General features: G+C 40.0%; 2 protein-coding genes and 2 pseudogenes across 2 annotated transcripts; all 4 read right to left on the bottom strand.

The window, feature by feature from the left end:
- Positions 1-405: 405 nt before the first annotated feature.
- Positions 406-3,289, bottom strand: LOC145484692 (kelch-like protein 26; annotated as a pseudogene).
- Positions 3,290-4,500: 1,211 nt separating this feature from the next.
- On the bottom strand, positions 4,501-7,262 carry LOC145481442 (kelch-like protein 26). Its single transcript, XM_081459938.1, has 2 exons — positions 5,943-7,262; positions 4,501-5,471 (listed from the first exon to the last, which is right to left on the bottom strand). Exons 1-2 carry the CDS (start codon positions 6,882-6,884, stop codon positions 4,545-4,547), a joined length of 1,869 nt encoding a protein of 622 aa, XP_081316064.1. The 5' UTR covers positions 6,885-7,262; the 3' UTR covers positions 4,501-4,544.
- A 919-nt stretch (positions 7,263-8,181) lies between these two features.
- Positions 8,182-11,491, bottom strand: LOC145481494 (kelch-like protein 26; annotated as a pseudogene).
- Positions 11,492-16,183: 4,692 nt separating this feature from the next.
- Positions 16,184-18,601, bottom strand: LOC145484681 (kelch-like protein 26). Its single transcript, XM_081463284.1, has 2 exons — positions 17,765-18,601; positions 16,184-17,202 (listed from the first exon to the last, which is right to left on the bottom strand). The coding sequence occupies exons 1-2, from the start codon at positions 18,590-18,592 to the stop codon at positions 16,198-16,200; spliced, it is 1,833 nt and encodes a 610-aa protein (XP_081319410.1). The 5' UTR covers positions 18,593-18,601; the 3' UTR covers positions 16,184-16,197.
- Between the last annotated feature and the right edge of the window lie 2,786 nt (positions 18,602-21,387).

The following is a 21,387-nucleotide window of genomic DNA, read 5'->3' as shown; positions in this document are numbered from 1 at the left end:
AAGCTAATAACTCATAACAACCTGCAATGTCTGTAGCAGAAAGGCTTACAACCTTGATACAATAATTGTGTAACGAATGCGTCTTATTTTCTGTATTTCACACAGACTTCTAAACACGGTTCTAAAGCGACTTTTAAAACTAATTTAAACGGCAGACTGGCGGTACATTTGAAAGTCTGTCATTGCGAGTTTAAAAACTACAGTGGTTTTCACTTGAGTGTCAAAGAGTAATTGATTTACTACGCTACATGCACTATGGGCTTAAAAAACAAAACTTGTGCCACTTTCTCAGTATCCAATCAGAAGAAAACCCAAATTGATCGTGACTCGCTCACACATGCTTTCCCGCCTTTTGCGTCAGCTACACGTATTTTCTTCGAGTATTGATTGGTTGATTCCTTCTCTGTGCTCTTTGTGACTGAACAGAGTGATTCCTTTGGTTTTGGTTTCACGACACCCAATTGAAAACCGCCCTAAATTTGTACAAATTTAATTCAGCCTTTCAATATTAACTACTAAACGATTAAATCAAGAAAACCAGTGCTAAGCAAGGAAGGAGATTCATAAGCTTGGATCAAAGATCGAGACAAGGGAGGGAACTAGTCTTCCTTTCCTTTCATCTCCTACCTGACCTTTACGTTTTTGCTCGCCTCATTCCTTCTCTGCTTTGCTCGCAATCTTTTTCCTTCATGCAGCAATGTATGTATTGATACATGGGCAACTTAACTACAAGAAAATTTTACCATGTTTTGATGTGAACATTTGATATTTTAAGTGAGGAAACAACCATTCTCACTCTGCTTTCAAATTCTCTCTCTTTACTGGCAGATAACACAGAACAGCAGTTGAGGCAATTTTTGCTAAATTTTCCCACTCACCCAAATGAACAGGATACAGCTCTCCTGGTGGAATTCTGATGCCACTGTCAACTGGAAAACTGTTTATTATAAAGTAAACTTTCCTTTCTATTTCCAGGGCATTAGGCTTGTTTGGGGGAATGTGGGTCTGTTCAACAACAGACCAAGAGTTTTTTTCCTCATCATAAACTTCTACAAGTGCGGGGTTACCCTGTAGGGTACCATTTGGGGCAATAGAGTTACAACCCCCTGCTACATAAAGTCTACTGTATACTACAAAAAGACAGGATCCGAAGTGAGGTTTACAGGTTTTTGCTTTTCTTTCCCATTCGTTTTTTACCGGATCAAAGCAGTGTAGCACTGCATTCTGCATTCGCCAGCTACCCGAATACAATTTAGATCCATAGAGGACATACACCTTTGAGTTAAGTACTGTCGCTCCACTATTGTAAAACTGGTTAGGATGACTATTCGTAATACCTACTTTGGCAAACGTTTGCCAGTGACATTTAGCAAAGCTATACCTTTGAGGAAACCGATTACAATCAGAACTAATTGCATACATGTAATCGTCTACAATACATAAATTTTTGATTTCATCGCACGAGTGTGGCTGCTTCTCCCACAAATTACCTTCTGTATCATAACGGAAAATGTAATTGCCCCTGTACAATCCAGCAACATACAAGTTATTACCAGTAGACGCTGCACAGAAACATACCGCTGCCTCAATTGATGGTGTTGTGGACGCTAAAGGTTTCCACGTTTTTGCTTCAACATTAAAATACACCATTTGAGCCTGGGGTGGAACTGCAAGAAGAACCTGAAATGACAGTAAAGGAAAAAGAAATTTCAATAATATAAAGAAATGCCAATGGCCTAGGCGAAGACATCTGAGTCAAGGCAAAAAATGCAGAACAAAAATCTTGCGTGATAAGCCAAATATACACCATTACATTCTCGAGATGAGGAGGGGGGGCCGCGCAATTACCGAAAAGATTTCCCCAGAAAGAAAACCAAGTAACAGTCGGAAAACGAGCAACGAAGAAGAAAATAAAGAAATCTTGCACGACCCGAAGCTGAAAAAAATTTACTAGCTAAAAAATACTAGCCGACACCCCCTCGTCCTCCCTCCCCCAAATTAAAATGGTCCTACCCTAACAAATTTAGACTTCGAGTAGTCCCTCTTTCGCTTCATCTGTCGTCCGTGACGCTAAAGAAAACCGCGAGAGAAAAATGCCCGCGCGATATCCTTGGGGCTCCTCGCCCCTGCGATTTCGCGCGGCTTTCTGTTTTTTTTTTTTTTTTTTTTCTCGCAGTCTTTTTTCGCGTCACGCGCGACGGACTAAGTGAAAGAGGGACTACTCTCCTACGTAGTCTATAACAAATTCCGGGGCCTGGGATTGCGTGATAAAATCAAGTGATTACTGCCACGTAAAATATGAAATTATGTCAAATTCAAATGTCGGGCAAACATACTTAATACGACCATTCGACTAACTTTCTGTGTCATAGGCTTCGTTCGGTGGCATCGCAAAGTGAAGTCCAAAAACATTCTTACCGGGCTAGTTTCTCGCGTTTTTGTTTTCTCCTCAGCAAACTTGGGATTACGAGAAGGCATGAAATTAAAGACTAACGCTTCATGGAATTACATGTGAATCTCTGGATCTCTTTGCATTTCGTCTGTGTCCAGTTCTTCAATCAAAACCCTGATATCCACCAGCCCCAGACGAACAGCTCCGATAACTTTGGCTGCAACTGCCATCCTCTCTTCCTTCTTGTGTTTAATCCACTGCATCACTGATTTGAAGACGAACGTCTCCGAAGGCGCACTGAGATCATCTCGACTTAGGAGGCTCAATAATCGATCAGCACCAACATTACAAAAGGAATTCTTCGCTTTCACAGACATCCACGTACATCGAAGCCATCTTCTTCTCCGCTGCCTCTTGCAGATCTCTGAGACCGTGTCTATCGGCCACTGTGGAAAGCAAACGGTAGTTGTGAAGATCAAGTCGGAGCTGAATAAATTCCCTCTTCAAGAAATCACAACATTGTTGAACAACAGTTGTGACTTGAAGATGATCAGCTGCGGCAAGAACTTCAAACACGTTTTCCTCGTTGACACGAAGATCTCCAGTGTAGATGGAGTCCATTACAATCTTTACGGCAGCGGAGGAAATACTTTCATCCTTCAGTTCGATGACTTCCTGGTTGGACTCCTTCATTCCATCAGTAAACATGGCGTGGAAATAATCGCTATTCGCAGCGAGTACAATGCGATGAGCCGGAAAGATGTCTTCACGCACTTTTAAACGAACATCGATGAATTGACCTTCGTCTCGAAACTGAGCACATCTGGATAAAAGGACCTCGGAATGGGCGACCATCTTGCGATGCTTTGCTTTACATTTCAAACGCGCCCTGGAGACATTAAAATGCTAATTTGCGTCACGTGATCGCACGTCTGGAAATCGTCACGCGAGGAAGGTCACGAAACGTTTGGCTAATTAGTGTCGCAGTCTAGGAAACTGCGCGATTTCTATTGCTGTTTTCCTCCTAACTTTTCTTACTTGCTTTATCGAGGCAACACCCAAAATGACGATCTTTTGATAAACTAAACAGTCTGGGTTGTTTTATTCCTTTGAATTTCTCGAAATAACGGTTACAAACTACGTCAGTTCCATACATGTGCCACGCCAGACTAGCACACAACGACCCCCGTACCGTTTAAATTATCCTACAATTTCTTGAAGCAACAGGACAGAGGTTATTTATTCGAAATCATTCTTTCTTTGGCTTTCTAATGAAGCTGACACACAAAAAAACCATACGTGATCAAAAAATTTATTTACCTTCACCTTTATTGAGTTAGTACAACCAGTCAGGCATCATTGCAACTGTACAAAGTAATATTGCTGCTGAGTACTATTTATTTGCACGGAGATTATTAATACACAGTCGTAGGGTTCTCTGAGGGGAAGACACATGTTTAGTTTCTTTCTTGCTCCCTATTTGTAAATTCTACTCTTACCAAAATTATTTTTTCAAAGTTCCCGTTACGATACAAAACTTAAAAGTAGACTCATCCCTTACTTCCTCACAATTATTAACCTAAAAAACTATTCCCTTAAAAGAATAAAGGATGTTATTTACTTGTCTCCCAAACGCCCCTGGGAACCAACTAAAACAAAACCGAAACATTAGCAAGTTCGTCAACATTTTTATTAACCAGCTTACATATGTACACATTTATTGAAACCATTCAATATCAAACTGCTTGAAAATAGAATTATTACAAAAGAGTGAAACTTGAACTTCTAAAACTTAAAACCAAGAGGTAGATCATTAGGGCCAAGCAAGCGAGAAACGGTGTGAATATTACGACAAAAATAACGGTAAACACTCTGGACATGCATGTGTATCATTGTAAATACATTGCTTGTATTTCTGATGCAGCAGTTCTCAATTAGGTTCAAATTCTCAAATCGCGACATTTTTCAGTCCTCTCAGTCCGTCCTGACTCTAACTTTCTACCCATCTTAGCCTCTTTTTACTGTTTTTGCAACCTTTTTCGTTTATTTACTGATTGATATATTGAAGCTTTCCAAGGCTATTACTAAGAAAACTGTTAAATGTTCTAATCTATAATTTGATATTATAACTATAAACTAAGGAAAGTCAATGTCACTCTGATTTCAAACTCTCCCTCTTTACTGGCAGATAACTCAGAACAGCACTTTTGTCAACTTTTCCTAAATTTTGCCACTCACCCAAAGGAACAGGATACCGCCCTCCTGGTGAAATTCTTATACCGCTATCAACTGCAAATTTGTTTATTAAAAAATAAACCTTTTCCCCTACTTCCACTGCACCAAGCTTGTTTGGGGGAATATCGTTTTGTTCCACAACAGACCAAGTGTTGTTTTCCTCATTGTACACTTCAACAGGCGCGGGGCTACCACACAAGTGAAAATTATCGAAACAAGAAATTCTTCCTCCCACCACGTGCAGTCTGTTATTGACCACTAAGAGACTGGACCCAAAGTGGGGGCGACAGGTTGACTCTTTCTGTTTCCATTCATTCTTAGTTGGGTCAAAACAATGCACAATGGCTGCTTTATCTACCCAATTAGGTGACTTTAAGTCACCTTCATTTCGTTTATATCCGTGAATTGTAAATAGTTTAGATTTAAAGACCACTGCTTCTACAGTAAATAACGCATCTTTACGATCGCCTTTCTTAAAGATACTCAAATTAGCTCCACTTTGCCAATTGTTTTTAGCCAAACTATATCTCTGAAGTGGTTTAGATTCACTGATTCCATAAATGTAATCATCAATAGAACATAGGCAGTTGATCTGATGGTCGGAATCCAGAAAAGGCGGAAGTGCCTCCCAGGAATTATTAACAATATCATAGCGATAGATAACATTGCCACCAGATTGCTTATGTGCAGCTACATACAAATAATTACCAACATATTCTGCACAGTGGCAGGAAACGTTTTGTTCATATGCATTTAAGCGTGTCATAGATGGCAAAGGTTTCCATGTTTTGGTTTCAACATCAAAGTACTGCATCTCCGTCGAAGGGAGAATGGCAACAAGAACCTGAAACCAGATTGGAAGATAAGGTGTACTAAGTATATTATGAATATACGTGAATTTTTCCTGCATTGAATATTTATCAGGATAAGACTTGGCTATGCTGGTGAACTTTGAACATGCTGTCAGTGTATTGCGTAGTTTGAGATTTGGAAACTTTAGGGACTCCTGTGGGCACATAGCCATGAGTGTATTTGGAATCCTCTAACACGTATGGGCCCTCGGCAAAAACAAAGCTAACACACGTGAAGGTGGTCGAGTTTGCGTGACCATACTACTGCCACGTTAAAAAATAATATTGATTACCTTGCTCGACTCTTAATAATTATCTGCTGGAGAAACTGAATATACAAAACAATTTACCCTTCCAATAAGTCGTGCCGGTTTCTTTCAACCCTCTATCCCCGTCTTCCTCCCCACCCCACTGCAATGGTTCATATAACTGTCATGTCTCGTAGTGAGTGTGCTTTCTCTTACCGGACACATAGATCGAGGTTTTGCTTTCTCTACAGCAAATTTAGAATTCTCTGAAGGCATGTGCTTAAAGATTGACGTTTCATACACCAACATATGAATCTCTGGATCCCTTTGCATTTCGTCTGTGTTCAGTTCTTCAATTACGACCCTGATATCCACCAGCCCCAGACGAACAGCTCCGATAACTTTGGCTGCAACTGCCATCCTCTCTTCCTTCTTGTGTTTAATCCACTGCATCACTGATTTGAAGACGAACGTCTCCGAAGGCGAACTGAGGTCATCTCGACTAAGGAGGCTGAATAATTGGTCTCCACCAATATGGGTCAGGAATTCTTTGCTTTCACAGATATCCTTGAACATCGAAGCCACCTTCTTCTCCGCTGCCTCTTGCAGATCTCTGAGACCGTGTCTATCGGCCACTGTGGAAAACAGACAGTAGTTGTTAAGATCAAGTCGGAGCTGGATAAATTCCCTCTTCAAGAAATCACAGCACTGTTGAACAACAGTTGTGACTTGAAGATGATCTGCTGCGGCAAGAACTTCAAACACGTTTTTCTCGTTGACGTTAAGCTCTCCAGTGTAGATGGAGTCCATTACAATCTTTACGGCAGCGGAGGAAATACTTTCATCCTTCAGTTCGATGACTTCCTGGTTGGACTCCTTCATTTCAGCAGTAAACATGGCGTGGAAATAATCGCTATTCGCAGCGAGTACAATGCGATGAGCCGGAAAGATGTCTTCACGCACTTTTAAACGAACGTCGATGAATTGGCCTTCGTCTCGAAATTGAGCACACTTGGATAAAAGAATCTCCGAATGGGCGACCATCTTAAGATGGTTTGCTTTACATTTCTTACACACCCTGTCAACGCTTGAAATGCTAATCTGGCAGATCAAGGAATGCAAATCGTACAGATGTTTGAGTGATTGTCGCGTCTCCATCCAAACATCACGCAAGAACGGTCACGGAACCGAAGCTGTACAAACTGCATCGATCAGCGTGAAATCACAGCATAGGTTAACATTACTTGTCACTTCAAGATGATCAACTTCGGCAAGAACCTCAAACACATTCGTATAAGTTGGTAAGTTCAATTTTGTTTGGAGAATCTGTATGATGATCCAGGTCTTTCTCGACAGCCATGCTAAGCTGTAAAGTGCAAGGACACTGTTCACTCATCTCTCACGAGTTGTTGAAAAAGCCACTGGGGCTCGACTGAGGCCACGCGCTTCGCACCTGGACAATAAATCGATGGAAAAACTCGGCATGTAACTTACAGTATGGACGTCAAACTCAGTCAGTAAGAAGTATGTATTTATTACTTGTGAGATAATATAAGATACAGAAAACACCAAAGTGATAAAGTCACTGTACAAATTTACTATATTACACTTTTTGACACTGAACCTTAATTAATGTACATTACATTGTTTGACTATCAATATGTATATGGGTCAAGCCATAATAAATCATAGATTACAAAACATAGAAGACCACCAAACCAAGCCCCGAATAATTTTTATATAAACCTTTAAAAGTAGTAAAAGTTTCGAAAAAACTACATTTACAAAACTTCCAGGTACGACCAAGGAACTGTGAAAGAATGGTGGCGTGACATTGCCATTTTAGGTGAGAGAGGAAAGACGTCAGTTTTCTCACGGGACGTCGACCATGTGAATTCAAAGTGTCGTTCGGACGTGCCAAATAATTCTTAACACGCTTTAGACACGAATGCTACAACAAAAATCGCGACTTCAGCCGGTTTAGACAAAGTTTATTGAAGCGACGCGTTGTGACGTTAAAAAAAAACGCGTTAAAACCTTGTAAAAAACGGTACTTGCACATGAAGCGATGTGTAGCGAAGCGATATAACAAAGCGGTAAACCAAGCGGTGTAACAAAGCGATAACCAAAGCGGTTTCGAAAAACTAGGAAGTAAATATAATGAAAACTATAATTAGACTAACTAGTAAGAACTACGAAACTTAGAAACAATTGTTCCGAGAGTAGACTGATGAACTACGAAATACAAAAAGATGTATAAACTTCCTTCTGTGTCCCCTTGAGGCATTTCACTAGTTGTAACGTAGATACCTTAAGAAACTTGCTGTTAACATGTTGAAAGGCTAACCCGAACTGAAAGTTTTCCTGAACACGTTAGAAGTACTTCTAAACAATACAAAGGATAATAGCTCTCTTTGTTCTTAACATCGTACATGGTAAACATACACTTGGACTAACCACAAAAACACGTAAAATAGCAATACAAAGAAAGATCTAAAGGCTAGAAAGGAAACGCGAAAAACCATTAATATTTGGCAGCAACATTAGGATTTACTTTTTATTTTTTCTGATCACTCCTCAAGTGAAAAATCTTGAAGAGAGGTTATCACACACGCAAAGCCGGCATGCGATATGATGAGCTATCAGTTACTTTGACACACTTTCACCTTGCTCTGCTCTCAAGTTTTCTCTTTTTACAGGCAGATAACACAAGACTGCATCACTCCTTACGTTTACCACATTTTCCCATTCGTTTAACGAAACGTTATACTCCTCCTCTGGCGGGATTCTAATCCCACTATCAATTGGAAATTTGTTGATGATGAAATACACGCTCCCTTTTATCTCTACTGCACCAAGATTGTTTGGGGGAATATGTTTTTGTTCCTCAACAGACCAAGCATTGTTTTCCTAACTATAAACTTCAACTGGGGCTGGATTGTCATTACGAGTAGAAGTTTTTCCCCCAGCTACACACAGTCTGTTAGTGACAACAAAAAGCCTGGATCCAAAGTGAGGATACCAGGTTGATGATTTTTGTTCCCATTTATTCTTTGCTGGGTCAAAACAATGAACAACAGCTGCCATATCTACTCGATAATTATCATTTCCTTTATCGTTTTCACTTCTTGTATATCCATGAATTACATATATTTTAGATTTGAAAACCACTGCTGCTACGTTTTGTAACTTATCTTTCTTGCTGTCACTTGTGTTGTAGAAGCTCAACTTGGCTCCACTTTGCCAATTATTACTAGCCAAACTATATCTGTGAGGCAAAGTGGATTCACTGAATGCATAGATACATTCATCAACAGAACAAAGGCAGTGGATCTGATGTTTGGAACCCAGAAAAGGTGGCAGGGTGTCCCATGAATCATTAACTAAGTCATAACGATAGATAGGGTGGTAACATTCAGAAGGTGCACTGTATTGACGTAAGCTGTTCTGTGCAGCTACATACAAATAATTACTAACATGAACTGCACCATAGCATGTCCGAGTCCCTTCAAAAACTTGTGCCATGGATGGTAAAGGTTTCCAATTTTTTGTGTCAACATCAAAGTAGTGTGTCTGCGTTTGAGGGGAGATGGTAACAAGAACCTGAAACAAGATGGAAAGATAACATTACGTGTGAAAATAACTCTTTACTGCAGCAGCAAGAAAATCTATGTTTATGGCAAGTCACTTATAGCATGTAGACAACCCCTAATAAATTTGCTCTCGAGTGAAAACTAAACATTAGCGTGCTCTCATTCCATCATAATTATGTAACTTTCCGAGTGATATTATAAATGATGAAATAACATTCCCCTTTTGATACGATAGGCCTTTAAAACTGTATCATTTCGTGATAGTTGTACACCCTAAAACAAGCCACCCCAGCCCATCCTGCTATTTAGAATTAGCAGAGATTTCAAGTCTTACAATGTGGTTTTCTTACCGGCTTCATTGATCGTGGTTTCGCTTTCTTCATCGCAAATTTAGAGTGGTGGGAAGGCATGTTGTTATAGATTGATGCTTCGGATAATTGCATATAAATATCAGAAACTCGCTTCCTCTCCCAGACGAACAGCTCCGATAACTTTGGCTGCAACTGCCATCCTCTCTTCCTTCTTGTGTTTAATCCATTACATTACTGATTTAAAGACGAACGTCTCTGAAGGTGCAGTGAGGTCATCTTGACTGAGGAGGCTGAATAATTGGCCTGTGCCAACATTAGAAAGGAATTCTTCGCTTTCACAGACATCCACGAATATCCATGTCGTCTTCTTCTCCGCTGCCTCTTGCAGGTCTCTGAGACCGTGTCTATCGGCCACTGTGGAAAGCAGACAGTATTTGTTCAGGTCAAGTCGAAGCTCGATAAATTCCCTCTTCAAGAAATCACAACACTGTTGAACAACAGTTGTGACTTGAAGATGATCTGCTGCGGCAAGAACTTCAAACACGTTTTCGTCGTTGACGCAAAGCTCTCCAGTGTAGATGGAGTCCATTACAATCTTTAAAGCATCAGGTGAAATGCTTTCATCTTTCAGTTCGATCACTACCTGGTTCGACTCCTTCATTTCAGCAGTAAACATGGCGTAAAAATAATCGCTATTCGCAGAGTTTTATAAACGTGCGAGCCAAAGGGCGAGCCAGTGCGAGCCATGCCAGCCATGCGAGTCATGCGAGTCATGCGAGCCCTAGAACAAATGTTAAGGTTTTTTTATTTGTTACATTTATATTCACATGAGAACAAGAACAAGAGCAACGGAACAAAATGAATAAGATCGCAATATTAAATTCTTGCAATATTAAATTCTAAGGGAAGAGACAACCACATGCAGCGGTCAGCCAACCGACAAAGTTTTGATAACTCTGATTCACTAAAGAGCGAACCTGTTAAAATTACGCGATTCACTCACCATTCTTGACGCCAATGCACGGAGTTGCCCTGAAGTACTGTTCTCTTTTTTCTTGAATGATTTTCAACGTGGATATCAATGAATGACAGGTGCCAATGGATACCATTAACCTACCCATTCGAGTAGCGGTGGGGCGGTGGAACCGTACGTTTCTCTCAGAAAATTTTCTTTACTTTAGTCTTGAACCTTAATAAAGTTTTGACGCATTGTTTTTATTTTTTGCGGATCCTGGGCGATTTGAATAGACAAAATCTTCTCCAAAAAACAAAAATGTGAAACAAAGAAAAAAATTCATCACACTCAGGGTAGCCATTACTATGACGCAAGACTTGGCACGATGTACAGATGTTTAGAGCATTTTTCATATTTGCCGCACCAGCAATAGTTCTGGTAACCGAAGCGAGATTAGGATTTTCTTTTGGGAATATTTCAATTGTAGACACTTTTGTAGCTAAATTTAAAATTAATTTCCCAGGGAAAGAGAGAGTACCCTGGGAGCGAGGTTGTACTCGTCCCCAGGGTCATCTCCGCTTTCAAGATGACGGGCGGGCGGTTTATAGCGATAGTTTAGTGATAATCGGGCGCGAGATCTGTGTTTCTTGGTGAAAAGTCGACGACCTCTCAGACCAGTTGAAAGAAAAAAATACTCGCAAAAATGGCTCGCATGATTCGCATGACTCGCATGACTCGCATGGCTCGCACTGTGGCTCGCAGATTTAGCAGACCCCTATTCGCATCGAGTACAATGCGATGAACTGGAAAGATGTCTTCAAGCACTTATAAAGGAACGTCGATGAATTGACCTTCGTCTCTAAATTGAGCACTCTTGGATGAAAGAATCTCGGAATGGGCGACCATCTTGAGATGTTGACAAACTCTGATAGTGAGATTAGGGCATGCAACTCTAAAATCTGGAATCCGGAATCCAGAATCCAGAATCCGGAACCCACAACCCGGAACCCGGCACCCGGAGCCCGGAACGCGGAACCCGGAACGCGGAACCCGGAAGCCGGAACCCGGAAGCCGGAAGCCGGAACCCGGAAGCCGGAAGCCGGAAGCCGGAAGCCGGAACCCGGAACCCGGAACCCGGAACCCGGAACCCGGAACCCGGAACCCGGAACCCGGAACCCGGAACCCGGAACCCGGATCCCGAAACCAGGAATCCGAAATCCGGAATCCGGAAACTAGTACCCGGAATCCCGAATTATTGTAAATAATTGAGAATGTCAACAGAAATAATTTTCTTCAGCAATGTCCAATAAATAAATCTGAGAAAAAAGGGCTGATTTATTGAGTCGTCATTAAAAAGGTTATGTCATCTCTCGTTATTAATTTTTACAGTGCGTTTACTGAAACCGGGGCCACCCAGACAATGAAAACCAATCAGATGGCAGAACTGAAAAAATAGATTCCAACATTTTCAAATCCAGCCAATCAAATGTCCGGTACAAACCAATGAAATCTCAACTTGTTCGTTGTGATGCTCGCGACTACGGTGTCTCAAGCTCAAGCCGTTAGTACTTTCGCGTTAGAAATTTCTGTGTTACTTTAGACTTTACATTTACAACCGTGATAAATTCATTAGATTGACCGTTTTTCACTGTGAACGTACGGCCACACAAACATCATCTTTACAGTTGTCGTTTAAAATCGTAAAATAATGTTATAGATTTTGACACTTTTTACAAAATAAATTCCGCTCCTGTTGTCCGCAGTTCTCGGAAAAACTGTCGCGTCCACTGTCTCAGGAGCTGTACATTTCGGAGTTTCAGCTCCCTTTCTGGGATATCAGTGTATTGAAATATCATCTTCATCGAATTTTTTTCCGCCTTGTACTTTCAAAGCCTCAGAGTGTAAAATCACTCGGGCAAAAACAAAAGACGGCGCCATAGCTAGGAACCTTCTTTACGCAGACACCATTAAAGGGTTTCTTTTAAACAGCTGCGACAATATTCAAAGCATACGCCACGCACTCTACTGCATGGCAATATATATTTACGAGTGACACTCTTACGCAGCTTTTCTTTTCATGTACAAAAAAAACCAACGATCACATAGAAAGTGCAGCATAAAATTCAATTCTTCTTAAACCCACAAGCACGCGAAAGTACTAACGGCTTGAGCTTAACAATTCATTGATAAGCGACACCGCAGTCGCGTAAGCATCACGACGAACAAGTTGAGATTTCATTGTTTTGCATCGAACATTTGATTGGCTGGATTTGGAAACAGGACATATTATTGGCTGGATTTGAAAATGTTGGAATCTATTGTTTTAGTTCTGCTATTTGATTGGTTTTCATTGTGTGGGTGGCCCCAGTTACAGTAAACGTACTGTAACTATAATATTGAGCATGCAGTGAGTGGACAATGACTGAGGGGATATTGCCATTTCGATTATCAAGTATACCCTTCAAGGCTTTCGATTGAACATGCTTTCACAAACATTGCTTCAATAAGAAAAGCTTCGATCGCAAATTTTTATCTCGCGTTTTTTCTGCTCCGGTGAGTGTTTATTTTGCTTGTGTTTAAAATCCTGATTTAATTTTTACAGTCCTCCATTTCTTGTTCTTCTTATTTGTATGCGTACACAGGCGGCCATTTTTCATCAGCATATCGATTGATTAATTCTTTTTCCCACCAACCATTATGAAGCAAATTCGCCCTAAGGCACTTATTCGTTCGTCGCCCCGAGGAACGATCTAGCTTTCGAGCTAAATTTCGATGATCAGACGGACATAAACTTTGGGTTAGATCAAAGCATGGACGTTTTTACCTTTGTTCTTGCTCTCAGCTTCAAGCACAAACTGTAATTTTGAAAAAAAAAACATTACTGGTTCAAACAACCTCTAGCTATGCATCTGGCCCAGTTGTTCAAAAAGTGGATGGTGATTTGCAACAGTGGCAGTGTGCAAATAGTACTGTTCTGGATTTAATCTCGTATGTGTGGGAAAAACAAACTTATTTAGACGAGCTAATTTAACCTTTGCACATCGAAAGTGAGAGGCGCCACCGTCGAGTGAGTAACAGCTTGCTGCTACTGACGAAAACCCGTTTCTCCATGACATTGCTAACTTGTACAGTATCTGCTAGACAGATACTGTACGTTCACTGACCGCGGACCAGAGATCGGAGATTGGAGCCAGGTTGCTTAAAGATCATCAAAGGATGGCTGACTTTGTCCATCCAAAACATCACTAACCTTGACTGGATAATGATTTATCCAGTGGATGGCTTTATCCACCTTTTGCACAACTAGGTGCATGCATAGGGGTTGTTTAAAACTAGTTATGTTTTCAGTTATGTTTTCAGTTTTTGGTTGAAGCTGAAAGCAAAGAGAATTGACTAAAACAACAATAACCTTTCTTTTCTCCAACATTTCCTTATCGAACATTGCTGAAGTGAATTTTTTTCTGTCGTCATTCTCAAATTCAATATTCCGGTTTCCGGAATCTGGATTCCGGATTCCGGATTCTGGTTTCCGGATTCCATGTTTAAGGTTACCCACTTTTTTATGCAACAGTAATTTCCAGTTTTAAAAATCTTGCAGATGAAGAAATGCAAATCGTACAGAGTTGTTGCGTGATGGTCACGTCTGTATCAAAGGCTCACGCAAGGAGGGTCACGAACCTTCAGATTTCAGTAGATTTGTTGAACACGCGGGAAAGTCTGTGAGTTTTGTGGGTTATAATATCAATCTTTTCTTCCTTTTTTAAATAGGTATACAATCATACAATGATACACTAAGGCGGCTTATATTAAGGAATCTTGTCTTCTGTTTTAAGCTGTCCTCAAATTCATTGGATTCACTTGTTCAATGTAATGTAATTTGGAATTTGTATTAAAGATTTAAGATTAAAGATTTGTAATTTTCAAGTTGAGGTTAAAAGACATCTTACAAAAGTTACACAAGAGTTACACTGAAGAAGAGATTAGGCCGTGCATGCGTTTGGCTGTGTGCTGTAACTGAACAAAGCTGAGTATTCCTCTGAGTTAATTGGCATTGAAATGAAGCACTTGTGCATGCGGTCTTTTTTTATCTAAAATCAATTAACTTTTTTAGTGTAACTAATTTCCACCGACTTATTTGAAGTACGCTAGTCTAGAAAATAGTCAATCTGTAACAACTCCATATTCTTGGTCTTGTTTGCCAGATTTTTAGCGCATGGAAGAATTTTCGAAACTTTCTATTCATCAAGTCTAAGTCTAGTTAACATTTTTTAAATTAACACTTAACTGACATTCTCTTTTTAATATCATGACAACCGCAAAACCGTTTTACACTTAGCAAACTGTGCATCCCCTTAGCTTCGGCCGTGTAACGGTTCTTGATTACCTATAGAAGCTCTTCACAGCTATTACTTTCCTCGATAAAATAACCACCGACAAAGACTTCGTCAAGGATATTTTATTCCCGCCAAAACATCATCCGTTGTTTCCAGGTTTATAGTCAGCGACAGCAAGTGTCAACAGTGCCGGTTTAGGTAAAATTCGAAAGCGACAAAAACAGAGAAACGAAAAAGGAAAATTGGAGTTTAAATTCCGTTGTTTTTTTTTTTTTTCATATCTTACGAAAACGAAAGACGAAAAACGGACATGGCAATTAGAATTCCGTTGTCCAAAGTTGTGGGAAAACGAAAATAGAAGTTGGAATTCCATTTTCAATGTAGCAGGAAAACTAAAAAGGAAAATAAAAGTTCGAATTTTTCCGACTGCGTGGGTAAACGAAAAACGAAGCTGGATATTCGAATTCTGTTTTCCCACATTGTAGGAAAACGGTTGGCACTAAGGTACACGCATTTAAATTATTCAACACTTCCTTCAAACAATATGAGAGAGGCTACTAATCCGAAATCAGTCATTCCTATGCCGTTTTACTAATGCACCTTACATAAAAAAAAAAACAACAGCAACAACATACATGATAAAAACATATATTTATTGCTCGCGCGATTATTAATACACAATCATTAGGTTCCCCGAGGGTAAGATACATGATCCGTTATGTCTAAAAAAGTCTGCATTTTCTCTCTTGTTCCCCATTGCTTTAGTAAATTCTAATCTTACCAAAACTGTTTTGCCAAAGTCTCCGTTAATAGAGGAGATATCGCTTTGAATAAATGATAACGTTTCCTTATCACCCTGCGAGGGTCTGAATCGAAAAGGGAATACATTTCCTTTTTTGAAGTCACTTAATATTTTACTACTACTGAAACTAAAATTCAAAACACTTTATGAAAATTACAGTACTAACGGGTATTACACTTAAAAGAAATAGTTCTCTTTGACTTCTGTCAATGTCTGGCTACACATTTCTCTAGATCTAATAGCCTACATATCTCTATATCAGATGCCTACACAATTCGGCCCCTGAAGACTATAAAAAATAGGAACAACGAAGCCTGCAAAGCTACCATGATTAAAAAGCGCTATAATTTTCAAACCTCTTTCAAAAGGCAGAGTTACCAATATACCTTTATTTTGGATTACCTTACCTGAGAAATATTGCAGAAAAGCTATCACTCAATAGGACATGATAAGCTATCTCATGCTAACTTTAATTGTTAGTCAGCTTGACTTTCATCGTGCTCTGTTTTCAAGCTTCGTCTCTTCACAGGAAGATAGCACAAAACTGCTTTGTTGCTTACTTTTGCCAAATTTTCCCATTCGTTTAAATGAACGTGATACATCTCCTCTGGTGGGATTCTGATTCCACTGTCGATTGGAAATCTATTGATGACAAAATAAACCCTCCCTTCTATTTCCACGGCACCAAGATTGTTTGGGGGAATGTGTTTTTGTTCCACTACTGACCAAGTGTTCTTCTTATTATCATAGACTTCAACTGGTGCAGGATCGTCAGTTGGTTCACCAGTGTCGCTGTAATAAGAAACTTTCCCCCCTGCCACATAGAGTTTGTCATTGACTACAAAAATGCTGGATCCAAAGTGCGGTCTGCAGGTTGGCGCCTTTTCTTCCCAGTAATTGTTAATAGGGTCAAAGCAATGCAATACAGCGGAATTGGTTACCCAATCCCTATTCTTCCAACTGCCGTCTTGTTTTGATTTTCCACGAATTACATACACTATATTTTCCAAAACTACTGCTGCTACAGTATGAAACTTATAGATACCACCTGGCCAGTTTCTACACGCAACTCCACGTTGCCAGTTATTATTAACCAAGCCATATCTCTGAGGCGGATTGGATTCAATGGATTTGTTGACTGCATATATATGATCATCACAAGAACATAGGCAGTCGATCTTATGGTTGGACTCCAAAAATGGTGGCAGTGTCTCCCAAGAATTATTAACTATGTGATAACGGTATATACCAAATTGGTCAGACTGGTTTTTTCCAGCTACATACAAGTAATTACCGAAATACTCTGCACAAAAGCATGACTGGGTTTTCACTAACTGTGCTACAGATGGCAAAGGTTTCCACATTTTGGCTTCGACGTCAAAATATTGAACTACAGTCTTGTACTTCAATTCTGGACCTTCATCAGTATCCTGAACGGGCTCTTTAGACTTTGTCTTATATTGGTTAATGGCCACGAGAACCTAAACGAAATAACTACAGATGAGCATGCTACTGATATCTGATTGCAATTGTATGATTATCATGAGTTTGGGACTCTTCACGTCATATCCGTATATGTAAGTGCTTGTTAAAGTGAACTGATATTTCCACGATCCTTTCTAACATACCGACAGTAATATTTTGAAACAAAAATTCAAGTTTACATGAAACATCCAAGCATGAACAATGATGATTAGTAAAGAAAATGATTAGCCATGCATAAGAATAGGTTCTTCCAACCAAATGAAATAACCAACCCCTACACCAGATAACCTGACTAGTGGTGGGTATACAAAGGACGACGGAGGAAGGGTAGACGGGAAAGAGTTAAAATTACAAATAAAAATGGCTTTTACCCCATGAAAGACCAGTTAATAAGTTCATTGCAGAGGTAGAATGGCTACTGAGAAAAAGATTGACAAACTAAATAGAAGAAGCATTCCCCCCCCCCCCCCACCACATTTCCCACCAATTGAGTTTTAGTAGGAGTTCCTCCTCATCCCCAAACTGTATCACAAATGTGGCAAAGGTACATTTACTTACCGAGCTCATTGATCGTGGTTTGGTTTTCTCAACAGCAAACTTGGAGTTGTGTGAAGGCATGTTACTATGCAACAGTGATTCTTGCAGAAGCATGCGAATCTCTGGGTCTTGTTGCATCTCTTCTGTATTCAGTTCTTGAATCACAACCTTGATATCCACCAGCCCCAGACGAACAGCTCCGATAACTCTGGCTGCTACTGCCATCCTCTCTTCCTTCTTGTGTTTAATCCACTGCATCACTGATTCAAAGACGAACGTCTCCGCAGGTGCACTGAGGTCATCTCGATTGAGGAGACTAAATAGTTCATTTGCGCCAAAGTGAGAACGAAATTCTTCGCTTTCACAAATCTCCTGATACATCGGTGCCATCTTTTTCTCCGCTGCTTCTTGCAGATCTTTCAGACCGTGTCTATCGGCAATTGTCCAAACTCGACAGTACGTTTGAACATCAAACCGAAGCTGGACAAACTGGATCAGCATGAAATCACAGCACAGTTTAGCAACACTTCCCACTTGAAGATGATCTGCTGGGGCAAGAACTTCAAACACGTTTTCCTCGTTGACAAGGAGATCTCCAGTGTAGATGGAGTCCATTATAATCTTTAAAGCATCAGGTGAAATGCTTTCATCTTTCAGTTCGATGACTTCCTGGTTCGACTCCTTCATTCCATCAGTAAACATGGCGTGGAAATAATCGCTATTCGCAGCGAGTACAATGCGATGAGCAGGAAAGATGTCCTCACGCACTTTTAAACGAACGTCGATGAATTGACCTTCGTCTCGAAACTGAGCACATTTGGATAAAAGAATCTCGGAATGGGCGACCATCTTGAGATGATTTGCGATGTTGACGAACTCTGATAGCGAGAGAGAAGCGTTTTTATGTAACAGTGATTTGCAGTTTAAAAAATGCAAATCTTGCATAGGGAGAAATGTAAATCTTACAGAGTTGTTTTGTGATCGACCCGTCTGCATCAAAAGCTCACGCAAGGAAGGTCGCGAAACTGTTCAAAAGCTTTAAGGACGGCGCCTGCTAAATACAAAGGTTTTGTCGCCAGGTTTCGACCATGGGGAAAAAGTAGATCTTTGAAAGGGTTATTGGATATCCACAAAGAAAAATGAGGGTAGCCACGCATTTTTACCAGATAATACAGTCTAAATAGCTTTTCCTCACAACCAAAAGCTAATCGCGTGTTGAATAGGCTTGCCACTTCCATTTTATAACATAAAATGTAAGGGTAACCGCACGTTTTTTAAAGTTGAAACGTTTTACGGCGCTTATTACATTTTCTCCTGTCATCTCCCCAGTAAGTGAAACATTTGCGTCTTTTGCAGTTGTTTTGCACGCGCACTGTGCCATCTGCATATATATGTTTACAGCTGGATTTCAGTATAATTTTCGACAGATAACAGCTGCTTTTTCAGCTAGAGGCCGTTAACAGTTAGCGGTTAGCGATACTCTCTTACTACATACAGTACATAATACTCTTTCCCCTAAGAGGTTTTTCAAAGATAATAACTTAAATTTAAATAAGTACAACAATAAAAATAAGATGGCAACGATAAAAATGTACTTTAAGGACCCTAAAAAATTATTAACACTAATGTTTAAGAATCTATATAATCCTTTACCAGTTTACGTTTCATGTTAAATTTAAAAGCAGATACTGATTTAAAAGCTCTAAGATAACACTATTCTTTTGTTCCTAGGTTTAGTGCAGGTTCATTAAATTTGGTTTGGTCACAGTAGGATAATTTTGCTTTCATTTTAGTCGTGTACCTGGTAGTGTAGTTGATGACATCAGTGCCAACCCTAGCGCGCGCGCGTGGCGGTTGATCATGCCATGCGTAATGCGCAGAACGTGTGTGCACTAACAAAAGTAGGCACCGTCCTTAAATGAGAAATGAAGCACTTGTGCACCACGTCCTTTTCATCTAAATCAACTATTGTTCTTTGTATTTCTAATTTCCACCGACCTATTTGCAGTACGCCAGTCGAAAAAACAATCATCTTGTAACAACTCCATCTTCTTAGTCTTGTTTGCCAGATCTTTAGTGCGTGGCATTTTTGAAACTGTCTATTCATCAAGTCTAAGTCTCAAATTTTGTTTAAGAATTTTTAAATCAACACTTTTCTACTTGTGCACAAACAACTGCTAAAGCTCGTATTATTGCGATATTCTTGAAATGTCCAAGCTGTAATGAGCAAGGAGACTGCTCACTTGTCTTTTACGTTACCGTGGGCATGCAGTGGTCTCGAGAATGCCACTGAAGGTTGAATGCATTTAACGAGGCGAAGTGGCCTCATGCTTAGTGCGTGCGCCCCCGGATCGAGCGGTCCGGGTTCGAGTCCTAGCCGAGGACATTGTGTTGTGTTCTTGGGCAAGACACTTAACTCTCACAGTACCTCTCTCCACCCTGGAGTATAAATGGGTACCGGCGAATTGTTGGGGAAACCTAACAAATTGCGGGGGAGTGACCTGCGATGGACTAGCGTCCCGTCCAGGGGGAGTAGAAATACTCCCAGCCGTTTCATGCTACAGAAACCGGGATGAGCTCCGACAGCTATGAGCCCGTCGGCTCCAAGGCTTCACTTTTCACACTAAGTGCAATTGCAGCTCATTTTGTCAATCAAAGTCAGTTAGTAACTTGAACGTAGATCAAATAGTCGCCAAGCTAGGTGATAATACTGCTGTGGAAAAATGTCCCAAAACTTCTGACTATGAGAACAATAGAACGAACAAGCAAAGCCAAAGTTGCAGCTCTTTTCCTCACAACGCCTCAGCCTGGGCAACTATATAAGAGATTCCGTTTAAGTCGATAACTGGTACGACGACTAGAGTGTCTTAATGTAAGATACTACTCAAAATCATTTTCACTAATTCTGCTCTTTTTCAAGATGGAAATATCCACTACTCTTCTCTGATCTTGTTTGGGATACGCCTCCACTGTGCGAACTTCGAGGTCATTCCCTTCAGCCTATGCGGCCTAACCAAACCACGTGCTGCAAATAGCCACGCTTTGAAGCTTGTATCACGCGGCATTGTCGATAGACACTTTGCATAAAAGCCGGCCAAATTTGAAGAATACTTTATACATCCTAAGCCTCGTTATGATGTTTCCAGACAAAGGATTTTTCACTTCAATGTGAAAAAAACGAGCAAATCAGAAGATTTCATCTAAGTGTAGGGGAAGCAAAATTAAATGATGCACACAACACTTTGTCAAAGGTTCGAAAGGAAATTTATTAAACTAACTTTAATCTATAGTTTTCACAAGGAGTTTAAAACAGATTATGTCCTTTAGATTAGAATAACTATAAATTATTTCTAGGGTTACTGGTATAAACTGCTAACGTGATAAAAACTTAAAAGTAAAGTTCTGTTATTCAATACTGGAAAAAGATCTTACATACACATGTATAGTGCTAAAGCTACATAGCTTATTACCGATAACAGCCTGCAATGTCTCTAGAAGAAAGGTTTTCAACCTTGATAAAATAATTAAGTAAAGAATGTATCTTATTTTGTGTGTTTCGCACTGATCTCTTCACACAGCTCTAAAATAGCTAAAGTGATTTTCACTTGAGTGTCGAAAAGTAATTGGTTTTAATTACTACGCTA

Source organism: Orbicella franksi, chromosome 1, assembly GCF_964199315.1.
Source record: "Orbicella franksi chromosome 1, jaOrbFran1.1, whole genome shotgun sequence".
Classification (NCBI taxonomy): domain Eukaryota; kingdom Metazoa; phylum Cnidaria; class Anthozoa; order Scleractinia; family Merulinidae; genus Orbicella; species Orbicella franksi.
This window is presented reverse-complemented; position numbering and strand designations above follow the sequence as displayed.